At 39.3% G+C, this 12,697-nt stretch overlaps 1 protein-coding gene across 1 annotated transcript in view; it reads left to right on the top strand.

Annotated features, from left to right (window-relative positions):
* The window catches only part of LOC124722628 (KICSTOR complex protein SZT2-like), a 727,281-nt gene that overhangs the window by 437,027 nt on the left and 277,557 nt on the right, over positions 1–12,697 (top strand). Inside the window, exon 24 of the mRNA XM_047247762.1 lies at positions 6,240–6,418. Within this exon, the coding sequence (XP_047103718.1) occupies positions 6,240–6,418 (179 nt within the window). The remainder of the gene's footprint in view (positions 1–6,239; positions 6,419–12,697) is intronic.

Below are 12,697 nucleotides of genomic sequence, written 5' to 3'. Positions count from 1 at the left end.
ATACCTTAGAAAAAGATCATGCCGAGAACGTGAGAAAGTTCTGGTCCTGTGTAAAATCACTAAGCAGCTTGAAGGCTGCTGTCCACCTGTGAGTGCACCAGAGGATATGTGCCTTTAAACTGGATATGGTATGCTATAACTGAAAGTAAACGTAGTAGTCACCCTCCAGCTGGGCAAGCATGCATCCTAGAAAATTGCATGACTCCTTACTCTGTAGGGATTAGGTTGCATATTATCACCTTTGGTCCAGTCAACACAAATGCCACATGGCATGCAGAATACTTTTGTCAATAAAATTGATGACTAAACACTTAAATGAAGTGCACAGATAAAGAATTAAAAATAATGATAAAAGATAAATTTACCTCATGGGATAAATAATGTTGGCGAAATGCACTGACTTGCAGTATTTGTTTCAAGTAAAGAGCCCTTAAAGAAATCACGTATGAACTGTGCCCATATAATTCTATTACAAATAAGAGTTTCTTAATTACTGATGAAAATAAATAAAATAATGAGCAGCAAGCAAAGTGATTGGCAATGTTCCATGCTCTATTTATATTTAAAATTCGTACCGTAAATACACTGAGGTGACAAAAGACATTGAATAGTGATGCACAAATACAGTTGGCAGTAGTATCATGTACACAAGGTATGAAAGGACAGTGCATTGGTGGAGCTTTCATTTCTACTCAGCTGATTCATGTGAAAAGGTTTCCAATGTGATTATGGCTGCATGATGAGAATGAACAGACTTTGAACATGGATTGCTAGATGGAGCTAAATGCATGGGACACTCCATTCTGAAATCATTAGGAAATTTAATATTCCAAGATCCACAATGTCAAGAGTGTGCTGAGAAAGCCAAATTTCAGACATGGATAATGCAGTGGCTGATAGCCTTCACTTAACGATTGAGAGCAGTGGTGTTTGCGTGGTGTTGTGGTGCTGACAGACAAGCAACAATGCATGAAAGTACTGCAGAAATCATTGTGGGGCATATGACAGATGCATCTGTTTGGGCAGTGTGGTGAAATTTGTCATTAATGGGCTATGGCAGCAGATGACCGAAGTGAGTGCCTTTGCTAACAGCAAGACATTGCCTACAACACCTTTCCTGGACTCATGAGCATATCAGTAGGACCCTAGATGACTGGAAAACCATGGCCTGGTCAGATGAGTCCCGATTTCAGTTGGTAAGAGCTGATACTTATGATTCAGATGGGCCGCAGACTCCATGAAACCATGGACTCGAGTTGTCAACAGTGCACTGTGCAAGTTGGTGATGGCTTCATAATGGTGTTTGCTGTGCTTATGTGGAATGGGCTGGTTCCTTTGGTCCAGCTGAACTGATCATTGACTGGACACGGTTATGTTCAGCTATTTGGAGACCATTTGCAGCCATTCCCAAACAACAGTGGAATTTTTTTGAGTGACAGTGTACCATATCACTAGGCCACAACTATTTGTGATTGGTTTGAAGAACATTCTGGACCCATCGAACATTTCTTGGACATAATCAAGAGGTCAGTTCATACACAACATCCTGCACCAGTAACACTTTCACAATTGTGGATGTCTGTAGAGGCAGCCTGGCTTAATATTTCTGCCAGTGACTTCCAGTGACTTGTTGAGTCCATGCCTCATGAAGTTGCTGTATTATGCTTGGCAAAAGGAGGTGTGCCACGCTATTAGGAGGTATCCCATGACTCGTTTCACCTTAGTGTAAGTCATTATTGCAATCACCAGCTACCTATGGAAACATTCTGTCCACAGTCACAGGTATGATATTGAAGCCTGTCACTAACTAATCTAGTGCCTTTAAAAGTTCAATGCAATAACCAAAATTTAGCACAGTCCAAAAAAGTGGAAATACTAAGCACTCTAAGCACATGCAGCACACTGAGCACCCGACATCTCACTAATCTTACCACAAACTACCAGTGAATCACATCAGAGAAACAACATCTGCCAGAACCCATGAGACTCGCTCTGCCTTCTCATTTAAAGCCTCGGTCACATGACCTACTGCTGTATATGAAACACAAGCTTCTCTATGCCGAAGTATTATACCTCTACTTGTCCATCTGCTTGATACAATTTGAAATGAGACTCGTACGACCAGGCAACATTTTTTTAGTCACCAACAGTCCAATGTCAGTGTTGATGCACCCAGGTGAGGCATGAAGCCTTGTGTCATGCAGTCATCAAGGGTACATGAGCAGGCCTTTGGCTCCAAAAGCCATATGAATGATGTTTCATTGAATGGTTTGCACGCTGACACTTGTTGATGGACCAGCATTGAAATCTGTAGCAATTTTTAAATCTGCAGTAATTTGCAGAAGGGTTACACTTCTGTCAAGTTCAGCGATTCTCTTCGGTCCTCGTTGGTCTCGTTCTTGCAGGATCTTTTTCCATCTGCAGTGATGTCAAAGAGTTGATGTTTTACCAGATTCATGATATTAACGGTACACTCGTGAAATGGTCATATAGGAAAATCCCCACTTCATCGCTACCTCAGAGATGCTGTCCTATCACTTGTTCACCAACTTTAACACTACGTTCAAACTCACTTAAATCTTGATAACCTGCCATTATAGCAGCAGTAGCAGATCTAAGAACTGCACCAGACACTTGTTGTCTTAGATAGGCGTTGCTGACTGCAACGCCGTATTCTGCCTGTTTACATACCTATGCTGATTTCTTTGGTGCTTCAGTTTATTTATACTCACAGCTTCTTACATATCATTGTCATGTTCATTGTGCAAATAGTTGTAAGTTTTCAACAGAAATAATGTAAATTACATTTGTACTGACTGTAGTCCCAGTTCAAGTCAAATGCATGACTGACTTACGCATATTGTTGCAGTGCCGTACTGGTCAAACCAAACACTGTTAACATGAATAACTATAACAAAATCTATTTGCGGTAATAATGACTGCATGGTACTTATTGTAAATGGAGCAAGCTGCTGCTAATAATTTGTGTACATGTGGAGAACTCTGTTTTGGCCAATGTTTCAACAACAGTATATAATAATTTGTTGAATAATGTTTAAGAGAGCTGATCAACAAAGAGTGAGACTGAATTTTTCCACTAGCTCCAATGATAGTTTCCTATCTGTACCATGAATACTTGAAAAAAGTTGATTTTTACGTGTATTCGATAGGTTGGTAGTAATACTCTAATTTGTAGATGCTCCTTGTATTTCGCATAACAGACAATGAAGGTGGTGAGAGAGGAGCAGTATGGCACAATAAAATTATGTGTTCATTTAAGCCATACAGCCACCATACAGCAAGGTGGGTCTGGTGTTTTGGCGTCTGCTGTGACTGAAGTCAGATTTAACACAGCTGCTGTGGTTGTTCATGAGGATCGTCATATAACATTACATAGCCTCAGTGAAGTGTTGAGAATTTAATATGGCAGTGCCTTAATGATCATGCATGATCATCTCCATATGACCTGCATTTGTGCCCATTTTCTGTCACATCTGTTGACTCCCAAACAACAGGCTGTGCAACAAGCTGTGAGGTGCTGTGCCTCTTTGCTGATGGAGGGAATGCTTTTCTGGAATTGATGATCACTGATGATGAGTTGTGGCTGCATTATTATCATCCTGAAGAAAAGTGAGCCAGCACAATGTGAAAATCGCAAGGTTCTCTAACACCAAAAAAAGTGAAAGTTGTTCTGTCAGCAGGGAAAGTGATGATGGTTACATTTTTGATTGTCATGGAATGATTTACCAGCATCCAATTCCCCGAAACACTACTGTTACAGCAGCATATTACACGTCAGTATTGGCTAAACTGAGGAAGCACATTTTAAGGACAAAACCAGATCTTTCTTGGACTGGGTGATGACTTCACCATGACAATGTGAGGCCTCACATTGATAATCAAGCCCTGAACTCCCTGGCTCAATTCAGAATTACCTGTGTACCACATGCCCCATATAGCCCTGATCCTATGATTTTTTTTTATTCCCATCACTAACAGCTAAACTTCGGGCCATTCAATTTGAGAACTCTGAAGCAGTGCTCAAAAAAAAGTGAAGCGGTTCACAGGGACCTGACAAAGAATGATCTGCACCATGTGTTTGAGGACTGACAGAGCCACTAAAAAAAATACATTAAAGTACGAGGGAGTGCTTTGAAAAAGATAATGTCAGCACTGAAATGCGGTAATAAACATCTGTGGAAAAAAATTCAGTGTCATTCTTTGTTGATCAGTCTTCATATATGCAATAATTGCATCACCAAACATCACCATCTAACTAATGTCAATACCTTTTCACTGGTGTGCCAGTGGGAATGAACATGATACAGAAGCATCCCTTTATATACTGGCTTCTGGCATGTAGTGTCAACAGTGGGAGTGCTCACTAGGATTCACTCTTTGTTTCATAATTTTCTTCCTTTCCATGGTTGTCATTACATTGTAATCTTCACTTTTCTTCACTCACTTTTTACTATTATTTTCACTTTCCATGAGTTTCTCTTTTCTGTTGATTTAGGTAATATTTTCCTTCATTTTTTAAATTTTTATTATCATAATTATTCAACTTTTGTCATTCTTATTGCATAGCTACTGACTTCAGTCTCCTTTTGCAGATAAATTCTCTTTGACAAGTCAGCATCTCGCACTCACATTTCCTATTTTCAACTTTTCGCATTCTTGCCATTCCATGTGGTGCTTTCTTTATGCCAACATTCCATTCTTTTTGCCACTTGACATGGGATTTTTGAAAAAACTGACCAAGTGTAATTCCCACACTTTGCTCCAATTTAGTCCTCTTGCTCATTAACATAAGTCTGGAATAATTTCATCTCAAATGTATCATATGTTTCATTAACACAGTTCTGACTGCTGTCGTGGCTTTTCAGATATATTTTGTGCACCATTCCAGTTTATCATTGAAATTTGCATATCATGATATAATTATCAAATAAAAATAAAAATAAGTTCTATGTATCACACAACAGCACACTCAAGTGTAAAAAATAGGTTACACAGATACTAGTTTTCATAACCAGACTTCTACCATTTGACAAAAGTGAGGAAAAGCTTGGAGATAACATGACTTATTCAAGAACTATGTGAAGAATCCCGCAACACTCAAAATCAAATATTTTGTGGTATTTAGTTTGTGCCTTGTAGCTGACTCTGCTAACGTTTGATAAACAGGATTTTTATTTTTCTAATTTTACTGTGATTTCATTTTTGGCCATTTTTTCTGTACAGATATGACACACATTTTATTAATTCATTCATTATTGAATTTTGCCTTGTGAATAAACTATCCGAGTATTGTATTCGTATACGCATTGTAGTTTTTAGTTTCACGGCTTTCCAGCCACTAGAAAACTGCCCATTCCAGTTCATATATCTAAGACTTGCTTTTCAGGAGCACTGAAATAAAGGAGTATACTATTTCAGTAAACATTTCATGAGATGCTTTTCATCAGAGATCGTCTGTTACAACAGACAGAAAACTGTCAATTGAAATTTTAACCATCACATACCATTTCTGTTCATACAGATCAAGACTGAGAAAGCTGTCTAGTTTGTGATTCTTAAATATAACAATGAAAACAATCAATTTTTGACAATGTAATGTAACTGAATAGTTACATAATCCAGTTACATTGTTCTTCCTTAAGGTGTAAATAAAATTAAGTGAATTTAATCTACTTTTTTCACTCCTGTTGAGGAAGTGGTCACTGTTTCAATCCTGGAACAAAAATTTCAAGATGAGTCAAGAAACATTACCTCCTAGACAAATTGTGCATTATGACTATGGTGACACTGTGTGATTCTGGTTTCTTTAAAAAGTGAAAGATCTTTACAATTTTTATTTTATTGGTTTTTTGTACATTAATTACATTTATTGGGAAAGTATTTCCCACTTGTTCCAACTACATTTTATTCTGTTATGTACATGGGCAGCTAAGGGATGTTTGGCATATTCTCTGGACCCCAGTAATTCTTCTCCTTGTAATCGTGGTACAAATCACAATAAGCATCTCTGTAGTAAAAATGAAGTATGTATGTTGAGAACTCGGTTTGATGAAATGAAGAATAGTTTTACCATTACAATCAGCATATTGTATTTTGCAGAAATTTGGAGGCTGACAGTTGCTACTTTACCTAGTCTTTCTCCCTTTATTGCTTTCCTCTAAAGCTAGTGCATCCTATTTGCTACATCATCATATTAATATGACATTTCTTCATTTCAGACAGGCCTACTCTAAAACAGCACTGCAAATTAATTAGTTTGGCATTCTATAGATGCTATGTTTACACAGTATTTAAATCATTGCGGCAGAGTTATGTTATGCATGGAGCAGATATTCAGGCTGCAGTTGCTGAATGTGAAGAAAATTTGATTGAGATTAATATCACAAGTTTCTTGATGGTGAGTATATATTCTAGTATGTATTCTAATTATATCTTTTGACACAAAGAAAGGATAATTTCAATAAATGTTCTGCATTCTGGCAAATTTTTTTGGAAGTTAATAGATTAAATTGTACTAAAGATTAAGTCATCTTCGAATTGAGGGATGACTTAAAAACAACAGGTTTTAAGAGACATGGTTCTATTGCAGGTAGCATGTCCTTACCTTCTTTGGACCTTCGAATAGGTTTATCCAGCCAATTATAGATGAACCTACAGTTTAATCTAGACTGTGATCTCTGGTGGAATTTGACATTTTTCACATTAACAAATTATTCCCAGATAGAAAAGAAGTAATATAAAGAGCAATCAAATGAAAACAAGATAGTTGGAGGAAATTGGGTGAACTGTTTATTAATTCACAATTAATTGCCATATGTGTTAACACATTTATCCCTTTGTGAGACGAAGTGACAATTGCCTTCATGGAAAAATGTTTGCAGTTGCCTACAGAATCACGATTGTGATAATAAGCAATCTTGCCTAGAAACGCCTGAAGTTCTTTGACCGTAGACGGCCGGAGTAGAGCGTTAATGGCTGCAACGTACTGACGTAGAGGACGTATACCCTCACGGGACAAGTGGAAACCAAGATACACAATGGAGGGTTGGAAGAACTGTGACTTGGCCAGATTGCACTTCAACCCAGCCGAATGCAAAACCCGAAACAGTGAACGCAAATTGTGAAGGTGCTCCTCAGTGGAGGCCCCCGTGACAACAGTGTCATCCAGATAGTTTATGCAGCCGAGAACGGAAGCTGTGAGCTGTTCCAAAAACCGCTGAAAGATGCCCGGCATGCTAGCGACGCCAAATGGTAACCGCTGGTACTGATACAACCCACAAGGAATGTTGATGACGAGAAATTCCTTGGAAGAAGCATCCAACGGCAACTGATGGTACGCTTCCGATAAGTCAAGTTTAGAAAAGAACTGGCCCCCAGCGAGCTTGGTAAATAACTCCTCAGGACGGGGAAGAGGATAAGTGTCAATGAGGCTCTGAGCGTTGACGGTGGCTTTAAAATCACCACACAATCGCAGACTCCCATTTGGTTTAGAAACCACCACGATTGGCGATGCCCATTCACTGGAGGTAACAGGAAGGAGAATCCATGAAGCTGTTAACTTGTCTATCTCAGCCTTGACAGGAGCACGCAACGCCACCGGAATAGGGCGTGCCCGGAAAAACTTAGGGCGAGCTGTAGGTTTAAGAGTAATGTGGGCTTCAAAATCCTTGGCACGACACAGACCAGCAGAGAACACAGACGAAAATTCAGAACACAATCCATCCAGCTGTTGATACGGAATATCCTCAGATATGAAGTGCACATCATCATCAATAGAGAACCCGAACAACTGGAAAGCATCATAAACGAACAGGTTTTCAGTGCCTGCATGATCCACCACATAAAATGTGAGGGGCCTAACAACAGACTTGTAGGCAGTGGAAGCATCAAACTGGCCAATGATAGGAATTTTCTGTTTATTATAAGTTCTCAGATTTCGCGTAACTGGAGACAAGGGAGGAGAGCCCAACTCCAAATACGTGCGAGAATTAATGAGAGTTACTGCAGAGCCAGTGTCCACTTGCATGCGAATGTCTTTATCCAGAACACGAACAGTAACAAACAACTTATTTGTTTGAGAAAGCACACAGTTAACATCCATGTCCGATGTCTCGTCCTCGTCGACAGGAACTTTAGGGGACTGACACACAGAAGCAATGTGGCCTTTTCTCCTACATGCATTACACGTGGCCCAACGTTTTGGACATGCGGCCCTGTCATGCTGTACGAAACAACGTGGACAAGAAGGAAGTGCGGAACGAACCCGCTTCTGTGGTTGCTGTTTTCGCTGCAAGCGTTGCGGCCCAATGCGACGTTGTTTATGCGAGTGAACCACCGCCACATCTTCGTTCTCCTGTGAAACAGGCAAATTGTCCGTGTCGAAAGTTGACTGTACAGCGCCTACATCACACCACGCGTCTATTTGCGCGCCAGCAGCGTGAGACACTTCAAAGGATTGAGCGATGCTTAGAACTTCTGACAATGACGGGTTTGGCTGTCGTAGGGCACGTTGCCGAACTTCTTTATCAGGAGCAAGCCGTAGAATAGCATCCCTAACCATTGAATCAGCATAAGACTCATGATGAGTGTCCGTGAGAAACTGACATTTCCTACTCAGACCGTGTAGTTCCGCCGCCCAAGCCCGGTAAGACTGATGGGGCTGTTTATGACACCGGTAGAACACCACGCGGGCGGCAATGACATGGTTGTTTTTGCGGTAATAGTTAGACAATAAGTCACACATTTCTTGGAAGGACAGGGAGGCAGGTTCCCGCAGAGGGGCTAACTGAGATAGCAGCTGATAGATCCGTGGGGAAATCCAAGATAGAAATAACGACTTACACATAGGAGCATCGACAACGCCGAAAGCCAAGAAGTGTTGCTGCAAACGCTTCTCATAATCCTCCCAGTCTTCAGCGGCCTCGTCGTAAGGAAGGAATGGAGGTGGAGAAGAGGAAGACAGACGATGAGTAAGCGACGTCGACAATGCCTGAATAGCAGCCGTCAGCTGTGTTTGTTGTGCCTGAATAGCAGCCGTCAGCTGTGTTTGTTGTTCAATGAGCGCTTGCATAAGCTGTTCCATGTCTGCCCCGTCACGAACACACAAATCCACAACGCAGTGAAAATATCCCATCCTCGTTGCCAAAAAGTGTTATAACCTTTAATCACCAATAATTGCGTGGATATTCAAACACACTCACTTAGAAACAATAGCTGGTTACATGATAACAACTCAGTATCTCTCATTCGACTTACGTGCCGTGACATGCGGCCGGCGCCGTTTGTAGCTAGGTGGCGCTCCCGCGCTCAGCCGAGTTGCCGAGAGCCTCTATCGCCGTTTGCGTGTACTGTCGTGGCGGCACTGTTAAATGCTGTGGCACTGTCACAACAATCTTCTGCTGCAAATTACAGAATATTTCCTTCATTTAATTACAATAAATTTTTTTAAAAAAAAGTTTCAACTCCTCTCAACCTGAATGTTGGTTTGAAGATTGCTGTACTTAACTAGGCACCATCTGGTTGGTGGTCGTGTGCCTTAACTTCCTCTGACTTTTGAACTGACTTGCCTAGTTAGTTATAGAGGGACCTAAAATTTACCATGGACTGCAAACCATGAAGAAACTTGGCATTTCCACTTTTTTTTTTTTTTTTTTTTTTTTTTTTTTTTTTTTTTTTTTTTTTTTTTTTTAAATATATAACTGTCTTCTTGTCTTCTACTCCATCTCTAATGACCTCGACATTGATACAACATTATACTTTCTATCTGCTTATCACCTGTATCTTGGAGCTCATCAGTAACTTGAAGTTCATTCTATGAGTTAGCTATAGCAGATATTTCAGTTAGCTATAGCAGACATTTCTCTCCATTTATTGAGGTGTTTGTTCCTACATATAAGAGAATACAGTCTACAAAAATTTCACTATTTTTCATAATATATTTCCCAACATAAGTTAATTAAAAAGCTACAGGTATCTATCCTGTTTTTTGAGCAAATTCTTCACAAATTTCTGTGAAAGTATGTGTTTGTAAAGAGAGATTCCTCAAGTGCAACTTACAGTCCAGAAAAAAAAAGATGGTGCTGTGATGAATGCTCATAATGCCACTAAACATATCACTAAATCATTTCTGACCCATAGCTGTGATATGAGCAACTTTTTAAAATACGCTTCACATTCTCCATAGATTGCATTCTCAATCATACATCTTGTGGAGGACTATTCATTAGCTCTATGCTGGGAAGGTGCTTCATGTGGTAATGAATTTTGTTATGCTCTTAAGTGCGACACTTGCCAGCAATAAAATAAAAAGATTAGGTGCACCAGCTAGAGATATGTGATGAAACTGCACCATAATTGCTTTTTATTTCCACAAAATTTATGTTTTGTACCATAGATAAAGTAATGGTAACTAACCTTTATGAAAGTGCTTAATAATGCGCTATGATGTGCTTAAATCAAAATAACTAACAGATTTCATCACACACTAATATTTATCTTTTGTGTTTATGATAAACTTAGGGCCGCTTTCACAGTTGTTAGTTATTACTTTGAGACATTGATGGGTGAACTTTAACCCAGATATATTAATGCATTACATTACTGCGGTGTATGGCCGGGGTGTTGAGTGCTGCTTCAGACAGCAGGCAGCAGCTGTTATATGTGTGACTAGCCAGGCATGGCTGGCAGCACTGGCTCTGACTAACCAGTCTTGAGTGACCTTTCAATAGAAGCTGTAGTATTTCCACATCACATGTAACAGAGAAGTGTATCCCAGGTAGAAGTATACTGACTACTGTATTCTCCCTCGACACTCTGCAGAATTCCACACTGAGTGTGTTTCTGTGTCCTGCTAATCAAATTATTCATTCACAACTTTCATTGATCTTGACTAACAGCTTCTTTGACCAACAGCTGGATCACGCACACTCTTGCTAAAAGATGTGCCTTTTGAAAGTTTTCCAGAAATTTCTGATCTCGATCTTTACACCTATAAACACTTGCCATGCCAGAAAGGCCTTTGTTTCAGCCAGTTTGTAATATTGGTGACCTGGCAAGCTGACAAAAATGGAGATTATTCCTGAAATAACAATGATGCTCAGGGACACTCATATGGCTTGTCACTGTCTGACTAGATGCTTATTTGCTATCTTCAGGCCAACCTGTGTATAGACATGATACAATCTAGATTTGAGGCAAAGTCAAAAATATTTGCCTCTCAGTTTGTAAAAGTTATTATTTTGCATCTTCTTCTTCTGTCTGTGGTATAGTTTTGATTGTTTATTGCATGTTTACAGACTTGCATGAACAAATGCAGCTGAGTAAGAGGAGAGTTTGAGAGCTAATATATAATTCCATTAGTACCACTCAACTTTCCGTCATCTTCCAACTGATGTAATCAGTGTTGGAGTTTCATTTTTGGTGGCAAATTATTGCAGTAACTTAAGTTTTTGAATCTCTTTTCATATGAATTTTCAGTCCTCAGAGATATTTATGTTTCACATGGAATATGATTTCAATTATTCATGCAGTTAATAATTTCCAACAGTTGTCATTGTGGTTTACCCATAACCTGTAGCTGCAGTATGTCCTGACAAGCTCATTATTACTTTATTATATGCAATTGAATGCAGGGGAACTCAGGATTGCACTGAAGAGCATGTTTTCACATTGTGAAGTTATGCTGTTTGTGTGCTTAGGCTGTCAGTATTAAAGAATATCTACATTTCCCTAGCGTCAAGCTTTCATACAAACCATCAGGATTTGTCATTCATAAAATTGTTCTGTGCTATCTACCATCTAGATATGTTTCTGAGAGGAGGTTCACTTGGAAGTCACAATACCATGAATTAATTTATGCAGTAACCACATATAATGCTGATCCATAAACTGCGCTGGTTCACATAAACTAGAGGGACATCGCATAAGTGATAATAACTTGTGATAACATAAAATAATTGACATGAAAATGAAATACAATGTTACCACAATTCATCTGGAAAAAACTCCACATGTAAACCATTGAAGACCCAGTCCACTTGTGTCTGTTCGTGGGGGACAACTGCGTGTTTGAGAATATCACAGCAGTTAGTGCTGTTAAAGAGAGACCATGGATGGAATGGCCAACTTAATAAAATAGTGTTCACACATGTGGGAAACAAATCAAACTCAAACAGATGTGGCCAGGTTGATAAATGTTCATTCTTCTGTTGTTTGTAGACTGGCAACAATTTTTAACCATAGGTTCAGCATATGAAATGTTTAATGGAGGGTTAAAATGATCAATATTCCCTATTATGCACATGACCCCATTCTCTTTCATCCTAACCATGGTCTGCTGTGCCCTTCCTGCAGTTGCCAAAAGTCTGTCGTTATAAAATACTGTGCTTGGAAGATTTCATGACCAGTCACAAGTCTATCACTCAGTGCTCATCATGAGAGGGATAGAGCACGAAGCAAGAAATTGTGGTGATTAAGACACTGAACTTGTAATTTACCATGAACAATGTTCAAATCCCAACTCAACAAACAGGATTTAGGTTCTCCCTATTATCAATAACTTAATTAAGACAAATGTCAAGATAGTATCTTTGAAAAGGACATGGCTTAATTCCTTCCCACTCTGAGTTTGTGTTTCATCTCTATAGCTTCCCTTTTGATGGATCATTTAACCAAATCT

Source organism: Schistocerca piceifrons, chromosome X (genome assembly GCF_021461385.2).
Source record: "Schistocerca piceifrons isolate TAMUIC-IGC-003096 chromosome X, iqSchPice1.1, whole genome shotgun sequence".
NCBI lineage: Eukaryota > Metazoa > Arthropoda > Insecta > Orthoptera > Acrididae > Schistocerca > Schistocerca piceifrons.
The sequence above is the reverse complement of the archived record's forward strand: the minus strand, read 5'-3'. Positions and strand labels throughout refer to the sequence as shown.